Here is a 25,133-nt window from a genome sequence, read left to right as displayed (position 1 = left end):
ATTGAAGAAGGATATCTGTGTGTGAAACTGTATCCGAGTACTTGCTGTGCGTTTGGAAAGCTGGACTAGTGCTACGATCAAGACCCAAAAACACCGCCCATCCCTACACTCGCTGCATAGTTCATTAAGCTTGACGCGAACCACAGCAGCAGGTCTGGGTCCAGACCTAATTTAAAAACTTGAATTTCAACTGTAAAAAATGAATAAATAAATAAATAAATATTAACTTTTTTTGCAAGTTAAAATCAACTTAAGTCTTTTCAATGTGGTAAAAGACAATTGTGACACAATCTTTGACATGCTACCAAAAACTGTATTAAACAGAGATTATATAACGTTTCTCCTCATTAATTAGAGGTGGGAGTCAGGGTGGGTTGATGGCATCAGGGTTCCCACAGTCAAATCATGGAATTTCGCAATCACATTTTCCAGGCCTGGAAAAGTAATAGAATTAGTGAAAATTATTGACAAACTGTTTTGGAAAAGCTACAAAATCTTGTTTAGTGTCACGCTCCCATTGTTTAATTGTTCTACAAATGATCAGCTGGTCGGTTGGTCTTCGTGGTTGACTGTTTGTCTCGCACTGTGTTTGGATGTCTGTGTGAAAAGTGACAGTGACAAGCGGCTGCAGGGTGTAACCCAAAGTTGAACATTTTTTAACTTTCCACAACCAAAAAAAGTTGCAGAATGTGCAGCACTTAGTGCTTAATAGACGCTCAGCGCCTCCTCACGCTGCTGCTGTTTGTAACAGAGTGTAAATATGTTGCACTACAATTGCAAAGAATTCACAGAATACGCTGGTTTCGGGAGAAGCTGCTGCACTTGTTGCATCTTCCACGTGTTGTTGTTACTTTCTAGTAAGCCTTCTTGTTCTTCTTTTGGCATTTATTGGCAGATTAAAACTCTCTCAGGTGCATTTGCTGCCTCATCAGTTCTGATAAAACTGCACCCCAGGTAGCCTCTATACCCACATCATCCTTAGTTGGTTGAATATCATTTGTCTATCGATCTGTAGCTTCTTTTTTAGATTAATCCAACTCTGGAAAGTTCACTTTTTTGTTACAAATTAATAAATGTGTGTTTTTTTCAGTGGAGACAAAAGCATCTTTGTCAAAGTATTTCTCTGTAACAGTGAACATGCAGCTTGTTTATTCAGTTTCTGCATCTGGTCAAAGTCCGCGGTCCTCTCACCGTCTCGTTTCCACTGAGGGACCAAACAAAACACCAAGCTATGAAGCACAAAGGTGCACCAGATATTTAAGTCTCCTTAAGGCAAAATCTCTTCTCCACATGATTCCTCAGATGCTGTGTTTCTTCACTTCTGTGAGAAACTGCATTCAGTGCTGAGTTAAACCCGGCTGAGCTGTCGCTGCCTGTTAGTAAGCCCTGCTCGGCCTCGCCAGTGACAGGCGGCAAATGATTAAAAAGCTGATTTCACCTGGTCAATGTTTAAGAGTTGTTGATGCGCAGGAGTCGTCCTTTTGAAGCGTAATCCATTTGGCACTTTAACTTTCACACCAGTCACTCAACATGGGTTTCTCTCTTCAAGCAGAGAAGTAAAACACATACACACACTAAGAAACATTCACATGAAAAAACATGTCATGCTTTCTGTGGAGCACACTCACCCACACACACACACACACACACACACACACACACACACACACACACACACACGCACACACACACACACACACACACAGCAGAGTGTGCGTGGGGAGGTGAGGCGCTCTCTCTCCCTCAGAGCGGGTGCCATGTCTTGTCAGATGGGGTTAGCTCCCCGCCAGCTGATGAGCCAGTGGAGCCTTTGAAGCCCTTCCAGGGGCCTGTGGTTTACGTGCTCGGGTTGCCAGGTTCTGCCATCCCCCTCATTAATGCAGCATGGGTGCCCACTTAACTTGTTCGTCTCTGTTCCTCTGGTCGGATTGCCCTGGCTATGACCGAGCGCTGGGCAGCCAAGCAGAGAAGGCAAACTCTCACACACACACACACACACACACACACACGCGCTGGTTTCGCACATTCATGCACACACACATACAGTTCATACAGACATACAAGAAGAACTGCAGGTACAGATGCGAGTGCGTAGGTGCAGTACACAGACATGTAATACAGAACACAAACCTGCCTACACGTATGTACAGACTCACATCATCAGCTCTTCTTTGTTGGTGTGTGCAGCCTGCTCTGGTAAAAAAAACGAGCTGAGACAGCTAGTGGATTAATTAACTGACCGTTAAGCTAAACTCCTGCCCCAAACAGCAATTTCCCTATCATGCTCTACAGCCGAGCAGCGTCTGGCACGGCAGGCCTGCTTTGATTTCTGCACATGCTGATGCAGCGTGCATGGAGCTGTAGTCAGAGAGACGCTTGTATCTACAGAGTTCGTAGGGTGGTGTCTCTTCATCACCTCTCCAAAGCCTAAAATGTGTGAGGAATGGTTTAGACAGCTTTGTTTTGCTGCTGTAATGCTGATGCAAATGTCAGCATGCATGGCTTTTTACACTTACAGTAGCAAGCATCACTTCCAAAGTCAAAGAGCACAGCTGATCAAAGTATCTTGAGATGTTTTCCCCGTTCATGGCCTCGTGGAAGCTGGTCCTGGATGCTAGTTTTGGTCAAGTTATTTAAAAGTCTTTAATTTTGTTTTCAAAAAGAATCTGTTTTAATATGATAACATTATGAAAATGATCCTCGTGTACACGGATCTGCAAATACAACTGAAAACGCTGTAATATACACGCCAGGCCAGTGGGTGGCGGTTAATTTTGTAATGACAAACCATAAAAGGACACCTGCCTGTGCAGAAAGAAACACAGAGGTGCTTGGACTTCTAGTGAAGCACCAGTTGACCGAAAATTGATCTACAGTTAATATGATAACCAATCATTTCAGTCATTTATCACAATTACTAAACTTTTGCTGTAAATTTAGTATCTTTGGGATTTGGACTGTTGGTCAGACGAAACCAGCAGCATTAATCATCTCTGGCACTGGGTAGTTGGTAGTGATGGGCATTTTTCACTTTTTAAATGTTTTACATGCTAAGTTATCCTAAAAATAATCAACAGGTCAATCAGTAATGAAAGAAACTTTGAGTTGCAGGCCTCAGATGCTGCTCACCAGCGTTCTGGCTGTAGGCAGCGGTGCCTCTTTCCGTCTTTGTTTCTTTTTCTTTCTTCACATCCCTCTCGCCTCAGTTTTCCCCTTTCCCTCCTTTTTTTTTAGTTTTTAATGTGAGCCTCAGTCAAAATCAGATTTTTCAGGAAGTTGTCGAAGTTGCTGGTGAATGAAGATGCTTTTCTGTGATAAATCAGACTTTCTGTCGCTGCCGGGGTCAGATTTCATGCAGTCCGCTGTACTCTGATTTGGGTGTTGGTGCCGAGAACGGAGAGAGAGACTGTTTAGACTGTTTCTGCTCTTTCTTCAACATCTTGAGGTAATTGACCCAACCTCCCGCCTCGAGCACACACACACACACACACACATATACACACACGCATGCATATACAGTGTAATCACAGATGGGTTTAAAAAATCCCCTTTCTCGCACAAACCCTCCCACACACACACACACACACACACACACAGTGAGCTTAAACACCCATGTAACCCACATGAATTCCCGATATTCCGAATGCTGCACATGAGCACTCGTTCATTCTACACACACACACACACACACACACCGCTGAGAGAATATCCATGTCTCTGTGCTAAAACACTGCGATGCAGCTGTGAATAGGAGATGAAAGCCGGAGCCGAGCCAGGAATAATAAAAGCAGAGTGATTTCAATGCACTGCAGGCTTCTATGGGCCGTGGGATCTGACTTGAAAACAGAAGGGAAGCCTGCTCCTTTATAACCGTACACTTTTACCAAAGCTACTTTGATGTAGTGAAGACCTTGGTGTCAACAGCGCGGAGGCTGGTTTTTGCTCTAATTATAACGTTCCCGTCAGTATCATCTGTGCATTTGTACACGTGCAGTCTAATTTTAACACTAGCCATCCTAATTCTTGCAGCACCTCTTTACCAGCAGGCCCGGCTCTGTGCTTTGACGCCTGTTTTCCCAGTTTGCTCCTAAAAGAGCGGCCTGCAGTGACCTCCAGTAAAGTCAGCCCCACCCACCGCTTCATACTGGGAAACATATGGAGAGAGGGCGCGACTGAGAGAGAGAACTAATGTAGAGATGGAAAGGCAGACTAGAAATGTAAGAAAGAGATGGAAAGTTTTTGACTTCCCTTTCCCCTCCTTATCGGTCATCACAAAAACCTGAACACAATATCCAGAAAGTTAAGAATGAATACATAAATACACATACATTCACATATTACACCCTAAAAATAACTTTATCTGCATTTAGAGTTTCAAAGTGAGTTAAGAAAGGCTGCCAAACATCAAAGAATTTCTGATTGACCCCTTTATAGTATATCGAATCTTCTTTAGTTGGATATAAAACATGACCTCTCTCATTCAGTGTCACTGCTGTTGGGTGCAAACTCCTGTTTCCAAAATTGCTATTTTTCAGAAATTAGACAAAACGCTGTGTTTTTAAAAGGATCCAATGACGATAGGAAGTTTAGTCACAAGCTTATTAAAATACATTTCATTGGTTGTGAAATGGTAAAACCCACTGATAGATGTAGACGGGGACCAATGGAACTAACTTACGAAAAAAAAAGAACATAGTGAAATGTGGAGATACGAGGTTTGCGGCCGATAACGACGGGCGGCAGTAGTTCTTTCCATTTTAGTAATATCGTCCTTATAGCTTCCAAGATAATTTATCAGCCTTACAGGCGTGTGGATTGTCACAGTAAGAGACCACTCATAAATTTTGAGTTTGATCAACAGCACAATGATACAAATGTCACAAGTTTTGATGGAGCGTGTCATTGGCATGCTGACTGCTGACTGCTGACTGTTAATTTTACTACCATCAAACATCTTCAGTGTTGATTCTGTGTATTTGGCAGTCTTGGATGTATTGCATTTCATGCAAACAGCACTGGAGACAGCAGCCTTACAATTTTGTCCCATCACTGCAACTTTACCGCAAATGTGAGTATTTAAGATGTTGTTACATGAGGGTCGTTAATGGTTTAGTGACATAGTGAAGCTGTTTCATGTCAGTGTGAGATTGTTGAGTTGGATGTTTGTTGCTGCGGCTGTGTTAGCTCGAGCTAACAAGGCAGAGAGCGCAGGAGGGGAGAAGCTCATCGAAGGTTGTCCAGCGCTGCATCAAACGGCAGAAACTGCTCATCTTCGGCGATCAGCTGTCTGCATGCGGGAAACACTGAATGCTCATGTTAATATGCTCCGAATCTGAGACAACATTGCAGCTATTTCTGCAATTTGTGCTTAAATCAGGCACTTTGGGCCGCAACATTTCCCAAAACAGCCTGTGAAAAACAAGAGGGACTGAATTGTGGTTTTGCAATTAAATTTGAAGATTTTAGATTTTTATGTGTGGACTGGATATTTGTTTTTGGGAAAAACCCCAAAACCCCAAAAATACCCCTGCATGTGAGAACTCTTATAATCTACATATGTTTTCATTTGCATTTTTGCTTCATTGCAAGTAGTTGTTCAACTATCCGAAAAACAATATGATGCTATGTAACTGTGGTAAAGAGCAGAGGCAGAATGAGCTGTGGGAGCAGATGGGGATGTTTGGAGCACAGTGGGACGCAAAGAAGAACCAGTCGAGGTCACAACCTTTAGAGGATGGCACCAAGTTTTAAGGAGCTTGGCTTTCTGTTTTCAGGTATAAATAAAAAGAAACAACCCCCCCGCCACCCAAAAAAAGCTAATCTGACCAAACAGCTGTGCACTTTTTAGGAGCGGAAAAGAAAAACAATGGACGGAGAAGTTAAAGCAGACAATAAAACGGAGAGCGGGGGAGACAGGGGAGCAGAGTTGAGGAGGGAGTGGCCGCTGGAAGTGGGTCACAGCGGCACTGACGTGATGCAAAGTGACGTGCAGAGAGGGGGACGGACTCGCGCCACTATCTGCGTCACCTTTTGTCCTGTGCGTGCACACACACGCACACACACACTCATAAAGATACATCTGCTCAGTTCATTGGGTAAACAACACTTGTGCAGAGGTAAAAATAGCTCACGTATGCCTCGTAAGGACAAGGTTCCCCCGTCTCTTCACGTCTCTGTCTCTGCTTAGACGGACACTTCACAGCGCCTTGTACTCACTTTATCAGCTCTTAAGAGATCGCGCTCAGGTTATGCATAAGTAATAACGGCCTCTCCCAGGGTGCTTGTTGTATACAAAAGAGTCTGAGCTTTGCAGGGTAATTATTTTGGCTCGGCTGTGTATGATCTGTAGCTTTTTTCCTGCTGTCTCGTGGAGGAGGAGTGTGTGCAGAGCTGGAGGGATGGAGGGGATAAAAGGATGGAGGAGTGGCAGGGGAGCCAGGGAACAGTTTAATTGCCTGACCCCTCTCCCACCAGGATGACTCTCTGGAGCCGGGTGTTAAAGACAGGGTGACGGCTGGATTCTCCCTGCAGATCCCCGCGGCTCTGTGCGTGCGTGCGTGCGTGCGTGCGTGTGTGAGGCGTTTTGTGCGTGTTGTGTGAATGTTCCCACGGCAGATCTGCACATATTTAAGCAGGAGCTCTTAATCATGTCATGTGTGATGCCCAAGTGATGCGCTCCGAGATTTAACCCCCTCAAACACATCAAATGCTTACAGACGGGGGGGTGGAGTGTGAAGACTCGTGACAGTGGGATTCCTCACTTCAGGCAGATTGAATTTGCCTGAGCTAAAGATCAATATTTATCTTCGATTGCTTATCTTGATTTTGGTTTAATTTTTTATTCTGAGATCACATTAAGCCCGAGAGACTCTGAGTTTATTGGATTACTGACGGCGAGATCTCAATCTCCAAATACACACTGAGAAAAATAAAACATTTATTTTGAAGTCCTCGACCCTTTTCTCTCTTGGTATCTGAGGCTTCTCTCTTTGTTGTTTGCTGGTGGCGACTGAAGGCTGAGGAACCTTCATCCTAATCGGCTTGAGATCTGGCCGCAGGTCAGTTCAGCAGATGAGTCCAGATTAGAGGGGTCACAAGGCAGGAAGAGAGGATTACCAGCTCTGGTCGCTGCAGCCTCCTCCTCTAACTGTCGTCTAACCGGACATCTGACAGCACCGTCTGCATCGGCCCCTCGTGAATAGTCGACAGAGAGAGCCCAGCAGGCCCTGCTGGGGCGACTATCATTCACCCGTTTACTGTCAGGTCTCTGGAGAAGGACTGGTTTTGAACTTGTAATTAGATTTTGGAATTAGTAGCAGAATCATTTTTTTTGTTTGTTCTCAAATTCAAGACTCAACCCATCTAGGGGTGGGCGCTATATTGAATACACTCGAGGTATTGTTCCATGTGTGATTTATAAATATGACAATATCTCAGACATTGAGTATAAATTGTCACGTTTTTATAAGCCACCAGCATTTAGGTTCTCTTGCTCTCTTCTACTTTTCTTCTTCTCTTTCTCCGCCTCTCACAGACACACACACACACACACACACACACACACACAGCAGGGCTTTTGCAGAGCTTCAGACCTTGACTATTTAGTCGCATTTTGCGACTGTGGAGCACCACTATGACTTGCAAATATTATTAATATATGAACTGGAGAGCTGTAAGTTTGTTTCCAGCTTACAGAAAATAAATCAAGTTTAACGGCAGTAACAGTCACACTTAATGAGTGGTTGTGGCGGTAGTGTGAGCAGGTGAGGCTTGTTTGTGGTTGCAGAGCTCTGATCGTGACTATTTAGTCACATTTTGCAACCACGGAGCACCAGTACGACTTGCAAATGTTAGTAATATGTGAACTTGGGAGCTTTTTGTTTGTTGCTTGCTTACAGTGAATGAATCCTCACGGATAAAGCTTCGTCCATAGCAAAAACATCAACACTTAAGGCCTGAGCCGAGCCAGGTCTTAGGTCTCTCTCTCACTAATCAGGCTTTTAGTTTAATAGGTTACCTGGGGTTCAAGGGAACCAGGTCCAACAGTCTTGGGCTTCATGAGCCTCCTAAAGGGCTGATGTGGTCCAGTGCAACTCACAACATTTGTGGTTCACAATTACAGTTTTACAGGGCAGAGATTTTGTAAAATTACTTCTAGTTCAGCATTTACTATCTAAAGCCTCATTCCCACTGGACTAAAAAACCCGCTATCACCCGCTAACATCTGGCTTTTTAATGCAATGGGAATGCATATAATCAGCATTCACACCAGGGTCAAAAGACTCTGCAGTAGACACACACGGGTTTTTATCACCTCTGGCTCCAATCGGCATTGATGGGAACACAACACCCGGGTGAAGGCAGTAATTTCAGCTTCTTAACCAGCGAGACGCAGTGACGCTCCATCACTAATTACCCTCCATCTCCTCCTAAGCAGTGCTAAAATATTGTTCCAAATCAGTCTGCACCTATTTGAAAGAAGAAAGGACGGAAACGTTTTCAAAGACCTCAGAGCCTACTGCTCCCTACTGTTTACCTGTTCTCCTGCCTGTCCCTGACGTCACACGGAAACAAAAAAAAAGAAACACACACATACACAGACACACACACACACACACACACACACACACACACATGCCAGCTGACAGAAAGGCTGACTCGCTCTCCAGCATCGAGTTCAGTGGCAGTGGGAATGAAGCCACTCACTCAAATTTAGTGGGGTTTTTTAAACTCGTGTACACACACTAATTTTGGTGAGAAAGGGCTATAAGCAGCGCAGAAGTTAGCATTGTGGCCTCACAGCAAGAGGGCTGCAGGTTCACACCTTCTGTGTGGAGTTTGCATGTTCCCCCTGTGTCAGCGTGGGTTTTCTCCAGATCCTCCTGCTTCCTCCCACAGTCCAAAGACATGCAGTTTGATTGGTGATTGTTTTGTTAAGTTTCTTCTTGCTTTCTTCCCATGTTTTTGAAGGAAATCAAACCAATCTGCTCAGGTTTCAAAGGGTCAGTTCTGTATGTCTGCAGAACAGTGCCCCCTGGTTGCAAACCAAAACCACCTCCTGTAGGTCACATGAATAACACAAGCCAGTAAGACTTGTAAGTGTGAGTTATAAACAAACTAAAATCAGAGTTACCTCTCTGATGCAACAACCAACTACCCTTGTGGCTTCTCATCTGCATCTTAACTCGCCGCAGCATATTCATCAGCAGCCGCCCCACCGGCTCTGTTACACCTCCCTCTCCACTCTCTGCCTCTCTGTACTTCCACTTAGAAAACAAAATAACATAACGCTGTGTACGCAGTGGTGAGCTCTGTGCTGACTCGTTGCCGGCTTCCTGTGCGCACCTCGGCTTTGATCCCACTGTAAATTAAACATGCCTTTTTAGATAACAGGCTCTGTGCCACCTACTGAGTGAAACTGCACCTCCACGCTGCACACGGCTCCTGTCCCCGGTTTGAACTCAGCCGCGTTGATTCATGTTAGTGAGGGAGGAATACTTGAGGGAATCTCTGCAGAGCAATTAGGCTGCAGTTACATTGTTTGTCAGGTGCACAGACAGTGTTGAATCTTAAATATTGCATTGATGTGTGTTTCGCGATGAGTGAGTGGCGCGGCAGAATGTGGGCCAAACTGGGAGGTGGCCCCAGTCCAGTGTGAGGTCAGAAGTGAGGTCAAGCAGTGCTAATCTGGGTGGGAACGCTCGGTGCTTGACCCCTGACATCAGTCTACGACTAGTTTTTATAGCACATGAGGGCTTTTTACAAGGTGCTACACATGGTGGATGGATTTACAGAATAATACTTGTAGTTATCGGCGTTTCTTAAAAGCTAACAGGCTTAAATTTAGGGATTAATGTGACACACAGTTTGATGATATAACACTGACTCTGGAGAATTGATATTGGCATTTTTCAGTTTTTTATGACTTGACCGAGTAGACTAAAAAATGTGATCCTGGACTCTCATTGTCCTGAACCGGCTGATACTTAAACTAAACATGTAAACGTGTGGTCAAGAAGGGCTGTATTAAAACATAGCTACAGTTGAGTTTCTGGTTCGCAGATATTGTTTTTTTTATTTTCTTAATTTGTTTGCCTAAAGACTCTTGCAATCATTTTATTTTTTCTTTGACTGATGCTGGCAACTGTAATTTATTTTATTGCATAATAAGAAGCGCTACAATGTAAGTGCAACTGTGATGAATGCAAAAACAGTTCCTGCATATAATGATTGCATTTAAAAAGTTAACTTTTTTATGCATATGATGTTATTTTTTGACAGGTTTTCCTGAAAGTAGATGCAGAGAATCACAGCACATCAAAGTATATTGCCCTGCTTACACTATCTAATATATTTCAATATATTGAATCTAAACCCTGTATCGTCAGAATCGCCAAATTCATGTCAACACAAATCCCTATCTGTTTAGTATGCTAATTCATAACGAGCAGTTTGCACATCCTCTGTGTATATTTGTAAGTTGCATAATGCTAGTTTTTGTCGAGGGAGTTTCACTTTGAAAGATCACTGTTTCAGTAACAAGACAAGATTTTGCACATATTTTTAATTTTAGACTTTCATCGTGATGTGAAAAGGCTCATTTGGAGAACGAGTTCTTGAGCCTCTCGAAGTGCACAGCAGCCTCTCGAGCTCCATGTGGTCCTTTTGCTCCAGTGGTCGTGCCTGCCTGTTTTTCCTTTGGAGGTCTTTGAAATGCTAATCACTTCTCCTCCCTTCTTTTCTTCTCCGTCTGTGCTCTAGATTCCTCCTCCAACTACATCAGGCAGCTGGAGACTAAAGTGCGGATCCTGGAGGACGACAACAATAAGCTCCTCTCACAGGTGAGCGACAAACACACAGAAAATGTACATTAAATCACTGCATTTCAGCCAAGGCCATTTCAGCTTACGCCTCTTGTGCAACTTCCCAAAACCTGTGATCGGCGGCTGCGATGAGATAGAGTGGTGCCCGTGTGAAGCCGCCCCCTCACAACAGCCTGCCTGTTAGTTGGAGAATATGTTTATCCATGTTTAATTCATGGGGAGTCAGTAAGCTTCAGTAGCGAGCAGTGATGTTAGCCCCCGAGGCGAACTGTGGGAGCGGAGGAGAGATGAGAGGAGGTAAAAAGGAGGAGAAAGGAGGCATTAAGTGACAGTGACAGAGTAAAGCATTTCTCTTACAGTTAACCTTGCTTTGACTTTTCCCAAATTCGGAGGAAGGAGGGCTGAGTGAGTGCAGGTGGGAGTGTGAGAAGGAGGGGGAGGACGTCTCCGTCTGGTTCAGGAGGGGTTCACATGTCATTCTGCAGAGGTGTGTGTTAAACACACACAGATGATCGTGGTGACATTTAAAGGTCAAATATATAATTAAAAGCAGTAGTGCAATTTACTTAAGTATTTTTACTCAAGTACTTGAGTACAAATTTGAGGTTCTTCTAGTGTCCTTGAGTATTTCCATTTAATGCACCTTTCTTTTTCTCCATCTCAGGGACGAGTATTGTACTTTTTACTCCATTTTATCTACATGACAGCTTTAGCTACTAGTTACTTCTCAAAATAAGATTTTTGTTTGTTTGTTTCGGGTTAATATACCTGTTTTTTTGTTTTTTTACAAGAAACACAGCTGCTAAATATCTGACATTTCACTGAAAAAATACCTGGTTTTGTCACCAGAAAAACATCTGCTAAATGTCCCGGTGTCCTGTTAAAAATACCAGGTTTTGACACCAGAAGAACATTTGCTAAATGTCGAGATGTCTTGGTCAAAATACCTGGTTTTGTTGCCAGAAAAACATTATTTTATTGTCCCCACTTCCTGTAAAACTGCCTGGTTTTCATTGGCGCTGAAATGCCTGCTAAATGTCCTGATGTCTTGTTAAAAATACTTGTTTTTATCACCGGAAGAACATCTGCAAAATGTTTTCATGTCTTGTTAAAATAACCAGATTTTGTCACCAGACAAGCAGCTGTTAGTTGTCCCAACGTCTCACCAACAAATACCTGGTTTTGTCGCCAGAAAAATACCTGCTAAATGTCCTGACGTCTTGTTATACTTTAAGTACATTTTGCTAATTACACTTTCATATTTTTACTTAAGTAAGGGTTCGACTGCAGTGTGGTATTGGTACTTTCACTCAGCTAAAGGATCTGAGCCCTTCCTCATCCCTCTGATTAAAAGTCATGTTTTGGGAGACGAAGTTTTGGAACCTGGCTCATTAATTATTTGTATTTTTGTTTTATGTATCATTTGTTATCTTTCTGTTTCATGATGTTCAGTTCATTTGAATGCGAGTCAGGCTGCAGACAGTCGAATTTCACAGTTCATATCAAAGCCTTTACACTTTAAAATAAAAAAAAACAGCTCTTCTCCCAGTTATCTCCCAGCGGACTCATATGTAGGCAGAGAGTGTAGGCTGGATTCACTGATACGAAACCTAAATGATCCTCATAATTAGTCCTTAAGTGCTACTATTAGGTGCTACACGTTGTTTCACAGCAGTCAAGACGTATAATTCGACCCCGCTGAAGTCGACTCACAGTCTTTGTTCAACTTTGAGGTGATAATGTGTTTTTCTTTCTTTAGATTTGAGTTTGGGATGAGTTTATTTTTGCAGTAACAGAACTTTTATAGCAACAAAATCATCCAATACTGCAAAATATAAAACACTGTGGCGATGCCTGTTATGATAACTACTAGGAATGTAAGTAACGGTACACAAAAATCACAGTTCGGTACGTACCTCGGATGCATTTTTTTTTTTTTACAGTATCTTTTGCGTGGAGCCCTGGAAGAATACATCTGCTACCACTACTGTCAATAATGGTTCCTGATATTCAATAATCAAATAATGAACATGTGCACTATCATGTTTTTGTCTCCCTAGGCTTATAGCCGGTATAGTTTATCACAGATTCAGACGAAAAAGGTAACTCTCTGAAACATCACTGTCTGTCGGCTCCTCTGCTGGTTGAGCCTCTCCTGCCTTTTCTCTCTGTTATTCGTTTGGTGGTGGGACTTTTCACAGCTTTCAGCTCATTGCTTTACATGCAAAGGGATGGACACAATAAAAGGAACACCTGAACAATGTAATGCTCTCAGTTGCAGTAACATTGAATGCTACAATGTTGAGTTTCATGACACTTTCACACAGGTGTTGAATCAACTCTGTGGTAATGTTTAGTTATGGTTATGTAGAGCAGGTGCGCAGCTTTGCAAATATTTCCCAGTGGCCACTTGCAGCACGGCGGTGACAAAATCCCCTTTAGTCCAGAAAGACGAGTCTATAAAACTGTTGAAAGGACAAACCGCAAACAAGGTCAATTATGACTCTATATTCTTAAATTTCCATATATTGGTAAAATTCAATTTAGACTCAGGGTCCATATAAATAAAAGACAAAAATTACATACAATAAATACAAACAGAGTATAAAATCGTGGTATAAAAATGCATACATCTAAATACATGAATGTCTAACAGAGATTACTATAACAGTGTCTCCATATTGCTGATGTGGTGCAATACATTAATACCTCCAAAATGATATCTAGTCTAATAATAATAATAATAATAATAATAATAATAATAATAATAACTGTATTTATATAGCACCTTTAAAAACAGATTTTTACAAAGTGCTTCGACAGACAAAGCAAGGCAGGAACTTGGAGAGTAATAAAATAAATGTCAACAAACATGCCAAATAGAGAAATGTCTACAGACGTGAACAAAATGCGAACAGCAAGAAAAACGCAAAGGAATAAAAGTGGTAAAACAGGCAGATCTCAAAAGGCAGTTTAAGTAATAAAGAGATGAGGGTTTTTTTCTAATGTAAGAATAAAAGAAAAAATAATATAAGAAATCATATAGGAAAATGGCATCCCATCAGTGGGGATAAAACAAACATAAAAAGATAAAAAACTAGTCTTTAGGTGCATAAGCAGTTAAATCGAGAATGTAAGGATGAGGAGAACAGGGCATCAGAGGGATAAAGGACTGATAAATAGAGTAAGGGCTGCAAACTAGAGGAAGCCAGATAAAAGATGAATAAATAAATAAACAGACAAATAAAGGCGACATCACATCCTCGGGCAGGTCATTACAAAGTCAAGTGGCCCTGATGGTAAAATCTCTTTAGATTTGACCCTCGCCCATATCATGACGTCGATATCTGAAACACTGCCGAGCTCTGAGTGTGCACAAAGTTGAGGCTCAAACATTACCACAGAAGTGAATCACCGTGTGACTCAGCGTCAGTGTTTTTGGGTTGCATGACCTCGTACAGGTGCTGCCTCCGCGTCCAGTCCCTGCTGCGCACTGCCGGCATGCCCTGCTATCGAATGAGCACAGGTGGCCCTGCTTGTCTGTGGTCCGTCTGCAGGAGAGCTGTTTCCTGTCCTCGGAGCTGTGTTGCTGAGCGCAGTCAGTGTTTGGTACGAGGTACCTCAGGTGAATGAACGCTACATTGTGCTTCGGTGCAGAAATGACACGCGCTTGTCCTGGCTTGTCGGGACGTCTGGTGGGCTGAATAATTTAGGATACAGAGTGGGGGGGCACAGGTAGAGCCAGATTTCCATAATGCATGGCAACCAGGGTGTGAGTGCAACTGAAGAATGAAGGAGTGTCTGGAGTCGCTGAACACTATGATGTTTTTAACCCTTTGAAACCTGCACTGACATCACTTTTCTTGTGCTGCGTTCAGACGACTTTCACAAGCTGTTTAACCCTTTGAACCCGAGCAAAGTGGTTTGATTTTCTTAAAAAAAACATGGGGTAAAAGGGGGGCGCCAGGTAGCTGTGTCCTTGGCACAGCGGTCTCAGGCTCAACCCCAACCTGAGGCCCTTTGCTGCATCTCATCTCCTCTCTCGCCCCCTCTCACGCTTGAGTTATCCTATGAATAATAAAGGCAAGAGCCAAAAAATAATCTTTTAACAAAAAAAACAAGAGGGAAAAGGCAATGGGCAACTTCATAAATAAGTTGAACAAATTGCATTGGTGACAAGAAAATGCCCTGAAATGAGTCTTTAAAAAACTGGGAATTAAAAATAAAAAGAAGAAAAATTGCCCAGAAAACGTAGTTTATAATAATAATAATAATAATAATAATAATAATAATAATAATAATAATAATATAATAATAATAATAATGTAGTTGTTATTGTTAATAATAAGTTAATAATAAATTTATTTTTATTTTTTACTCTTGCTCTCACTTTTTTTTTCTTTTTTTTTTTTTTTTTTGCTTATTTTCTGTTAACTTTCTTGATACCTTTTTACTTATTACTTGCTAAATTTTTGTTAAGTTGCTCATTGCCTTCTCCTGGTGTTTTTAAAAAGAAATCAAATCCATTTGCTCCGGTTTCTAAGGGTTAGTAAACTTTATTAAATAGTAAGATTGGTAATAAAAACAAAAGTGCACTCTAGTAAATATTGGAAACAATTGGAGTAATTTGGCTCTTACGCAACAACCTACTTACTGAAGTGTCTGAATACGAGCAGGTGGAAATGTTACAATGGATTAGTTGCCTCAGTGGTCGTGTTGCCTAACTTCCTGTGTTATGAAACTGGCCCAGTGGAACTTGTACTGGGCCTGAAGGAAACAATAGCCTCTTATCGCTGGAATGTGGACCCTCCAAACCAGCCCGGCTGAAGGATTTCACTGTACTGAAGAGAGGGAGGTAACAACAAGCTCCCACGGTGAATATTAACAAGTGCCTGCACAACACAGGTGTAACCACAATGAGAGAAACAGGTGTGTGCGCACGTGCACACCTACGCTTGCACTCAGACATGCTCGGGCACATGCAAGTACACAATTTGCTCTTTTCTCCCGCTCGGATCTCCTTGTCTTTCAAGCGTTACTTATCTCTGTTAGTTCAGTGAAGGGTGAGGCACTCTCTTTCCCTCCCAACTCGCCTCCACTCTATCATTAACATGCAAGTGCCCGGTGTGACTCTGAGCACTGAGTGATTTATATGACGGATTTAGACGACACTCCATCCGTTAACTGCGGGCTAATTGGACTCATTTTGTGATAGTGGACCAGGGGCGGAGCAGGAGGGGGTTTCTGTGGCTCTGGGCCCCGAACCTCTGCTTTTCCTCAAAGAAATCTAATATAACTGAGTTAATGTTCTTCTGTTGGCCTCATTTTCAATTCAGAGTACTAAAGACGACATTTACTCAGCATTTTTGGGGATCTTTGATATGCAATTAGGGCAGCCCAGATTATTACAGCATAGAAAATGGCAAATGTAGCAAATTACATCCTCATACAACAAACCCAGAGGCGCCGTTTCTGGCGACTTGAAACTGCAGATTCTGAGGTGGACCAGATAACTTTTGGTGCGTCAGACGCCTCTGTTCATCCGTGATATGTAACAATACAGAGTTTAAGTTTAAGTAGTCATGGTTACAAGCACTGCTCAGAAAATGTAAACAAACCGGTAAGTTAGTCTGGCATTGTTGTTATTAGTTCTGGTACATGCACATTACACAAAGCAACAATGAGCTATCATGAACTGAGGCGATGAGGTCATCGTCCCCCAAACACTCAGTTTTACACGTCCTCGGGGATACAAAGTAAGTCGAATTTTGAAAAATATGCACGATAGATTATGTTTTTTTTTTTTTAAAAATTATTTTATTGACCCCAAACTTAGAGTAAAATATCAGTCTACAAAAATATCCGTATGATAAAAATACTAATAAAAATAAATAATAAATAAATATAAGAGCTTTACAGAGCAATAAAATAGCAAAAGTGCAGACAAGAGATGCAAAGATAAAAAGATTATTTCAAATTATAATATATTATATATATATATATATATAAAATCAAGTTTAAAATATGTTTGCAGGGGGGGTTAGGGAGTGTATAAAAGGAGGGTTTTTAGCTTTGACTTAAAAGCGTCAGAGTAGGAGCTGTAATAATGGGTCTGTAATAACACTAATAATAAATTGTAAGCGTGATGATAATAATAATAATGATAATAATAATGATAATAATAGTAAGAATAATAGACGTTATTTGCATAGCACCTTTCATACAAGAAATGCAGCATAACGTACATTATAACAGAGGCATTATCAGCACTGAGCGCTTCACATGTAAACAGCCATTGATTATAAAAGGACGTTTAAAAACTATTTTCAACAAAAATTAAGTGATTTTACAGTTTTCATTGACAAAAGTGGTGATGATTTAAGATCCCATTATTCAAAATCTCAGAACGCAGTTTATTTTGGCTCTTTTAGGCCTCCGATGTCAGCAACAATCAGAGCTCATAATTCCAGACGGACAGACTCACCGACAGATATTCACTGATGGAAATAAGCGTCTTGCAGTTTACCGTTTATATCTGTAGACAGATTCTCAAACTACTAGTAGAGGCCACTCGGATTAATCCGACTTCGTTTTGTATTCCACTAAATTACGGTCCTCGAGGAGCACGCTGCCATCCTCTCTGCCCTTCAGTCAAGGCAGCATCACCTCTGCCCCTCATAACTCAGACAGGAAACCGTGCGTGGCGTCCGCGGCTTCTCCCCGTCAGCACCAAGAACATTGTGATGGATGGACGGACGGACGGAGGGGCCAGCCAAGACGACCGCAGAGGGCCAACTGTCCCCCGGCTGTCTCGTAAACAAATAGCTCTGTTGGTCTTAGTGGTCAAGGTCAACTCAAGTCTGAATCCGTGTTGGTTTGTCTGAAAAGCTGGACTCAGCAAAACTGGAGAGTTCCTAAGATCAGTCAGAGGACACTTTCTGACCTCAGTAAGTCTTCCTACGGAGTCGATAGATGTGTTATTTTCATTGATTGTGTTTTCACGTCGCTCCTTCCAGATTTGACATTTAGGGCAGAGCTGCTGAGAGACAGAAAGCCTGCAGAAATGACAAAGAGACGTCAGCAAAGGTGCAGAATCGAGGGCACGGATACGGAAAGCAAAAGGATAGATCAAGAAGTGCCGAGGGAGGGATTGGGAAAGGTTAGAGTAGGAGAGGAGGAGGAGGAAGAGGAAAAGGAAAAGGAAGAGGAGAGGAGAGGAAAGGAGGAGAACATGAGATGACATGAGAGCAAGAGGAAAGGAAGGGAGAGGAGGGGGAGAGTAACGAGAAGAAATGAGAGGGAGAAGAGAGAGGAAAAGAAGGAGGAGAAAATGAGGAGACAAGATGAGAGGAAGAGGACAAGAGAGGGGAGGAGAGAAGCAGAGAAAGAGGAGGAGACAGGAGAGAAGGTGATAGGAAATAAGGGTGTACCAAAGGACGAGAAAGAGGAAAAGACAGGAGGTGAAAGGAAGGGGAGAGGAGAGGAGGACAGGAGACGTAGGTAAAGGAGAGGAAGGGGACAGGGAGGGGAAGGCTGATTGTAGCTTTGTGTCTGTCCACCTGTGTTTGTTACACAGAGACAACAGACACCACAGCAGGACGTCCCTCACAGACACACACCTCATTCTGTCTGTTTATTGCCCCGGCGTGCCCGAGCATCACGTGTGTTTGCACGCCGCGCCTCACGCAGAGGGAACACTCGTGCGTGACATGAGAAATGTCATAAGGAGCAGCGGCGTCTCCGTCTCCGTGTTCCTCCCACAGAGAGGAGCGCGGCTGGTCAGCGCCTCCAGGAGACAGTGGTCTTTGGCTGCCGCACAATCATCTTTGATGCACAAAGTCCAGATTTGATCTAATTTAATTCAATTGTGTTGATTCAGTTTCGTCAGATGCCAGTGTTGCATGAAGCGCTTCTCAAAATTTATCCCGGGAATTTTTTATATATTCAACAAGTGATCACCACCGTTGTTTCCTTTAAAACCTGATGGACATTTTGTTGTGCTGCGTTCAGACGCCCTTCATAAGCATGTGAACCTCTGAAACCTGAAAATTGGTTTGATTTCTTTTGAAAACGTGAAAAAAGGGCAATGAGTCACACCAATGGAGCAAAATCATAAAAGCATAAAACAAAACTTTTTGTAATTTTTTAGTATATGTATACCACCACCATTATTTGCCTTTAAAATCCAGTATTGTTAGGACTCAAACACAAATAAAGTTAATGTACAGCTGGTACTTTTGACCTCAGTGTGATGCATTGTAACTTTTTAAAAACTAAGTTGAACATGGAAGATCTTAAAAATTATCTGACATCCAGTAAAGCAAAACACCAACATACTGACGACCTGACGTCCTGAAGCCTTATCTCTGTTTGTTTGTGTGTGTTTGTGTGTGTTTTGTGCTCAGCAGTGTAACCCAGGTGACCTCCGTGCCCTGAGGAAGGGAATGACCCTCTACCACTCAGAGTCCCAGCTGTCCTCACTGCCCCAACGCCAGGACGCCATGCACATGGTCAGTGTACACACACACACACACACTCACACACAGACACACACTCACACACAGACACATACACTCTCACACACACACTCACACAGAGACCCACACAAGAGGGCTACACACATACAAAGAGCTGTGTTCATACAGGCAGTACGAAATGAAATTCGAGGATGCGAAACAGCTAATCACAACGAAATGTCGGCTCGCACCGTAGGCATTAGCGTGAGGTTTACTATAAACTTCTTATTTATCTTTTTATGTTTGTTTTTTTACCTGTGACCTCACAAATGTTTTTGGTCATAAATCAAGAATTCATACACTAATTACAGCAAAATTTCACACAAATGTCTAATAGGATATAATGGTAATAGTAATAATATTTAAATCAAAAGGTCAAAGGTCAAACTCACTGTAGCATTATGATGTTGTTGCAAAAACACTTTTCGGTACATTACTCCACGTCACAACTCCGTGTGCACGGATGCAGACAACCTCTAGGTGGTAATTCTATTTTCCCTCAAAATTCAAGGACCTTGTGCAAACCTTGAAACAGGGATATCCACTCATACCTAAACACTTACACGCAGTGCAGTTTTGTTCTGTTTAGACGAAAGATGACCATCGTGACAGAAACACGGCGATATCTTTGGCTGTGGTTCCAAAACTGTGATCTGACGTCACACGGTGAGAGAGCTTCAAGGACGGCGGCTGTGACAGTCGTGCGATCGAGGACAGCCTTGGATTCTGACAGTGTCAGAAATTTGTGATGACCATAGCACCATGTAGATGCTGTTATGACCTACGTCTACGTACCGACCGAAAGAGACGCAGCAGAAATGACGCACTGATCTAAAATGTTAGTAGATGCTAATATTAACTCTGAGCTCTTGTTGCAAAAGTGGCCTCTTTTCTCCAGCATCCACACTCTCCTCCTCCTCCTCTTCTGATTTTTTCCGACACACATAAACGCCACTATAGCGAGGGCTCGATCGGTTTGTTTACATTTTGGTCTTAGCGCTGCAGCAGCGTAGATGGATGACATTTTGTTCTTGCGTATTGACGTGAAACTTGAACTTGAAAGCTGATTTTCTCCGTGTCACAGAGTGTAGCTCGCACTGAACTTATAAGATTGCAGAAGTCTTACAGTGTGCAGGAGACTTTAAGCAGTCAAAGATCATCAGTGCGACTCCGCTTATATAAACGTGGTCACATATAGAGACGGGGTTTAATTACACTCTTAATTGTAGGGGAGATTGTGTCTCTGCCTCCACAGAGGAATCAAGTCAAGTCAGCTCTAATTCACTTTACTTCTGACTCTCCAATTATACCTCCACAGGCCACCTCACTCTCACACATGACAGGAAGTGGAACACACACACTTAGGCAGGAAGAAAGAGAGAGCGAGAGGAGGCAGGACATGAGGGGGGCGAGACGGAGGAGAGGAAGAAGAGAAACTAAGACAGCGAGACAGGAGAATAAAGAGGAGTCAGCCTTCCTCCATATCCTGTCCCCTCAGCTCCCTTCCTCCTCCCCGGAGCCTGTTTGAACTGAATCCCACTATGAAAGTAATAATCCTCTCCAATCCAGCGCCACCCCTGACCCAGCCAGTGTCTGGGGAGGAGAGGCTGGGGTAATTGTTTTCTGACTGCTTAAGGAAGGTCAGAGCCGGGCTGCACCGCTAACCAGAGGACTAAATCTTCCCCGTGTAAAAATCAATATTGTGTTTTAATCACCGGCCCTGTGTGAGGTCGACCGCGCTCGGAGGAGGCTCGTACCTTTTAAGCCTCGCGGGTCAGACCCGCCTTCTCCGTGGATGTTCGTGCCGTTTGATAATGTCCACGAAACCTTGACCCCAGGAGAGATCTCTCCCCGCGGGACAATGGATTTAAAACTGCAAATTATCTTGATGGTTTCTGCACACATTAATTTCACAGTGAAGGTTCACGTGAAACGAGGTCACCACGGTGACCTGAGGTGTGAATTTTGGCTCCTTGCCGACATGTGACATCTGATGTCACCCTGACTGGGACTGGAAGTGGACTTTTGTGTCTTCTTATAGTTACATTGAGTCTCAGGGGGTTGCATCAGCCAGTTCAAACTTTGCTGTGTCATAGCTTCTGTTTTACTGGCCAAAACAAACCCCGCTGACACCTGCTAACCTCTGACTTTTGTCTTTAACAGTGCAAAAAAAAAAAAAAAAGTGCACATCCATAAAACGCTGAAGAAGGTGCTGGAACCAGACAAAGTGCAAACATGAAACAGAGGAAGGTCCGCACACTTCAGCTCCCCTGGCAGCTTTTTCTATTGAGATACTCACAAAAGTGACGTTTCAAACTGCTTGCTCTTCTTCAGACTTAACAAACAATATAATAAACATAAAATTATAACGTTCGTTAAGTCTAAACGAGAGCATTTAGCTCGAAACGTCACTTTCTCAATAAAAAAAGCAAAGGGAGCTTAAGTGTGCAGACTGAAGTGTGTTTTGTCTTTAGTGGGAAAGATTACATGTTATATTCTGATTGTTCAATCATACAAAAAAAAACAGTGTGAAAAAAGACAAATAGTTTTTTCTATGGCAGGACTATTTCATGTGGACACCGTACAGAGGCCAGGCCATCAGCACAGACTTCAGCAGGATTACAGAGAAATACAAACAAATCAGTTTCGTGCAGCACAGAATGACTTATTCTCGTGATTTATGTCCTCTTCTCATGATGGCTTTGTTGTCGTGACAACTGCACAGAGACACGCTCATGTTGAGCTATATGGTGATCGATTGCTTGCTCTGTAATGCAGAGTTCAGCGATGTGTGAGAGGAAGTCCTCGCTGGGAGACAGAGAGAAAAAGTGAAAGAGAAGATTAGAGGCCAAAGACAATAACAGCAGCACTTGAGAGAGCTGGACTCTCCGTTGTGTCCTGATCCATCAGCTCAGCCTTTCTATTAGTCTCGTTCAGGCCCAGTTTCAGGCCAGCGAGTGTGCGTGAGATTGTCAGATAGAAAACGAGAAAGAGGAGAAGAAAAGATGGATAGAGAAAGGAAGCGGCCAGCCTGCGTGATCCCCACAAACACTCAACAGTAGTCTCTGATTCTGGATGCTCAAACTACGAACCATTGATTCTGACAGCGTTTGTTTCGCCCCTTCATCCTGCGAGGCCTAAATCAGGGCTGTTTATGCAGGCGAGCCTTCCCCGACTGTACGTCCATATGAGCAGTAAACATTGCCCCGAGCTGGCTGCGTCTCTGCGCTGTCCAAATCTGTTTCTTTACTGCGCGGCTCCAGCACAGAATAAACAGAAAGAAGGAAAAAAACTGGCCTTGATGCTGGCAGGAAGTGTTTACACATTTCAAATAATAGCTTTAACCCACAGTACAGAGCATCAAAAGGAGGCGACAGTGATTTACATATTTTTTCTTGTAGTTGACTTCAAAGTGAACCTCAGATGAGCTGAATGGAAACATGAAGCTGCTGCATCTGTTGACCTTAAACAAGAAGGAACGCTTAACTCAGTGGGAAATGTTTGTGTTTAACAAGAGCATTATTATATTTTACTTTCTCACAAATATGCACTTAACCTCAGAGACACATGTAATAATGTGAGGGTGTCAAACATTAAATATCTGACCACCCTACACATCACTCCTGTCCATGTTCCCTACAGAAACCTGCCAGTGCTTTTATACATTTTATCCTACAAACAAAGTTTTCTAATTAATTTCCACCTTTAAGCCGACCACTATTAACTGTAAGATGATCACAGAGTGAACTTGCAGACCTGAAATTTTCTGCATGTTTGTAATCCATTACAGTGAGCTTTTTTTTTAAATTCACTTTATGTCTTTGAGAAAGTTCTGATATTAATGTTTTTACAAGCATTGAAATGTGGAGGTAGCACCGGTGGTGGAAAAAGTATTTGTAAAAGTAGTAAAAACATATTCTACTGTGTATTCTGCAGTCAAAATCTTATTTAAAAAAATGACTTAAAGTGTCAAAGGTAAAAAATACCCCAAAATGCAATGAAGTAGAGGTCCAAGGTAGCATATAACTGAAATACTCAAGAAGAGTACGAGTACTTTACAACTGTTCTTAATGCAATACTTCACCTGCAAAGTTACAATTTGTGTATCAGTTACAAACAACGTGTTACCTTGAATTTGCGAAGAAAACTTTCTTTTTCTCTCATGTCTCCACACTGAACAAAAAATCCTAAAAAGACAAACATTCTTGATGAATTGAGGTAATGGGGTCCATGTTTAACAACTGCAAAACTATATTGAAACGTGCATTTGCAAACTCTCACTCAACTCTTGCAATAAAATCCAAGACTCATCCAGTCATATGCAGTAGTGTCCTTGGTCACATGCATGCATTTGCTCAAACGGAGCTCATATGCATGTGGCTGCTCAGGCTCGCTACCTGTATGCTGAGGTGTCTAAAATCATAATGTTTTAGGAAAGGTGCATGTGTTTGGGAGGCATTAAGAATAAATGAGACTTGGATCGTACTGCAAGAGTTGTGTGCGTTTGTAAACAAATGATTTATTATGCTGTTTTGCTGTTGTTGAAAGTGGGACCATTTACTTAAATTCATGAAGAATAATTGTCCTTTTTTGAGTTTTCATTCACTGGTTTTCAGGGTTTCACACATTCAAGATAACACAAAGGAGTAATTGGTATAAAAATGGTCATTTTGTTGGTTCGGTATTCTTCTAAGAACAAATGTACTTTGCGACATTTCACCGATGTGTAGCACAGACCATCAAAGACTATCAAGACCTAAAAACTGAACGTCTCAAAACATTTGTAGTCAAGACTGTGTATTGTTTAGATACAGTTCTTGTATTTGTGTTTATCTTGTGTTTGAGTTTTGATGACACTTAACATTTAAGAACTTTTGCTTCTTTTGTTTTGTCAAAACAAGTGCATTGAAAAATATTTACAGTTTGCATTTCTCAGACTTTGGCTCTCTTATTATTATTAATATTAAAAAATAAAGATGCCTAGTTGCATGTAGGAAGTGTTTTGTACCTTGTTGGTGCATTTCAAGGACACTCAGACTTTTGAGCATGCTGCGAAAACAGCAACCTTATTTTTAACACAAGATGCATCCAAATTCATATTAACCTTTTCATTTTGTGCCTGATTTTCTGATATTTAGGCTCGTGAATGAAATACTTTATGGCAGGCGACTCTCATTTCCATAACCTGTTGTTGGACAACAAGTTGAACATAAAAACAAAAGGGCAAATCCACTGTTTATGTTGCTTTTTCTCTCATTAATGACCTTTTACCGTCTGAGGAAACAAATAAATGTCATTAAATCATCTGTGGATGTTCAATACAAACAGTCGTCGAGCTTTAACCTGCAGGACCAGTCAAAAAAAAAATCTATTTTTCATTTGATTGACGTGATCTGAATCGACTGTTGGCCAGTCTCCACAAAACATCCCTGTTGGCTTCAGCGGGATTATTATTTTATCTCTGTGCTATTAGGGTTGTGTGGGCTCGTTCTGGCACCTAAATGGGGCCAGCGGGTGCGGAGGGAGCTGACAAACGCATCAGCAGTGAGCGGAGGATTGAACCCGGGCTAACAGAGCCACGGAGCTGTGTCTAATGCAGGGCCCCGATTCCAGGTTACAGTGAATGGTGCCATTGTGTGTCCCAGAGATCTCTGTGTCCCGCTAACAGAGAGCCACTGTCTGGAACTAACCGGGGGGTAGGATGAGTCAAGCAACCCCCGTGGTCCTCTCCCTGGCTGGCTGCTCCCATCACACCGGGTTAAATCACGTCGCGCAGGTAGCAGACCTGGCTGCG

At 42.4% G+C, this 25,133-nt stretch overlaps 1 protein-coding gene across 4 annotated transcripts in view; it reads left to right on the top strand.

Moving 5' to 3' along the window:
• The window catches only part of ccdc85cb (coiled-coil domain containing 85C, b), a 58,172-nt gene that overhangs the window by 30,327 nt on the left and 2,712 nt on the right, over window positions 1–25,133 (top strand). Inside the window, exons 2-4 of one of the 4 annotated variants that reach the window (XM_042503293.1) lie at window positions 10,762–10,841; window positions 12,884–12,925; window positions 19,232–19,333. In XM_042503293.1, the coding sequence (XP_042359227.1) occupies window positions 10,762–10,841; window positions 12,884–12,925; window positions 19,232–19,333 (224 nt within the window). Of the gene's footprint in view, window positions 1–10,761; window positions 10,842–12,883; window positions 12,926–19,228; window positions 19,334–25,133 lie in introns of all 4 variants that reach the window. The other 3 variants (XM_042503292.1, XM_042503295.1, XM_042503294.1) reach the window with 3 other exon arrangements.

The sequence above is a fragment of the Plectropomus leopardus genome, chromosome 16 (assembly GCF_008729295.1).
Source record: "Plectropomus leopardus isolate mb chromosome 16, YSFRI_Pleo_2.0, whole genome shotgun sequence".
NCBI lineage: Eukaryota > Metazoa > Chordata > Actinopteri > Perciformes > Serranidae > Plectropomus > Plectropomus leopardus.
Note: the sequence above shows the minus strand (reverse complement) of the source record. Positions and strands in the feature narration are given on the sequence as shown.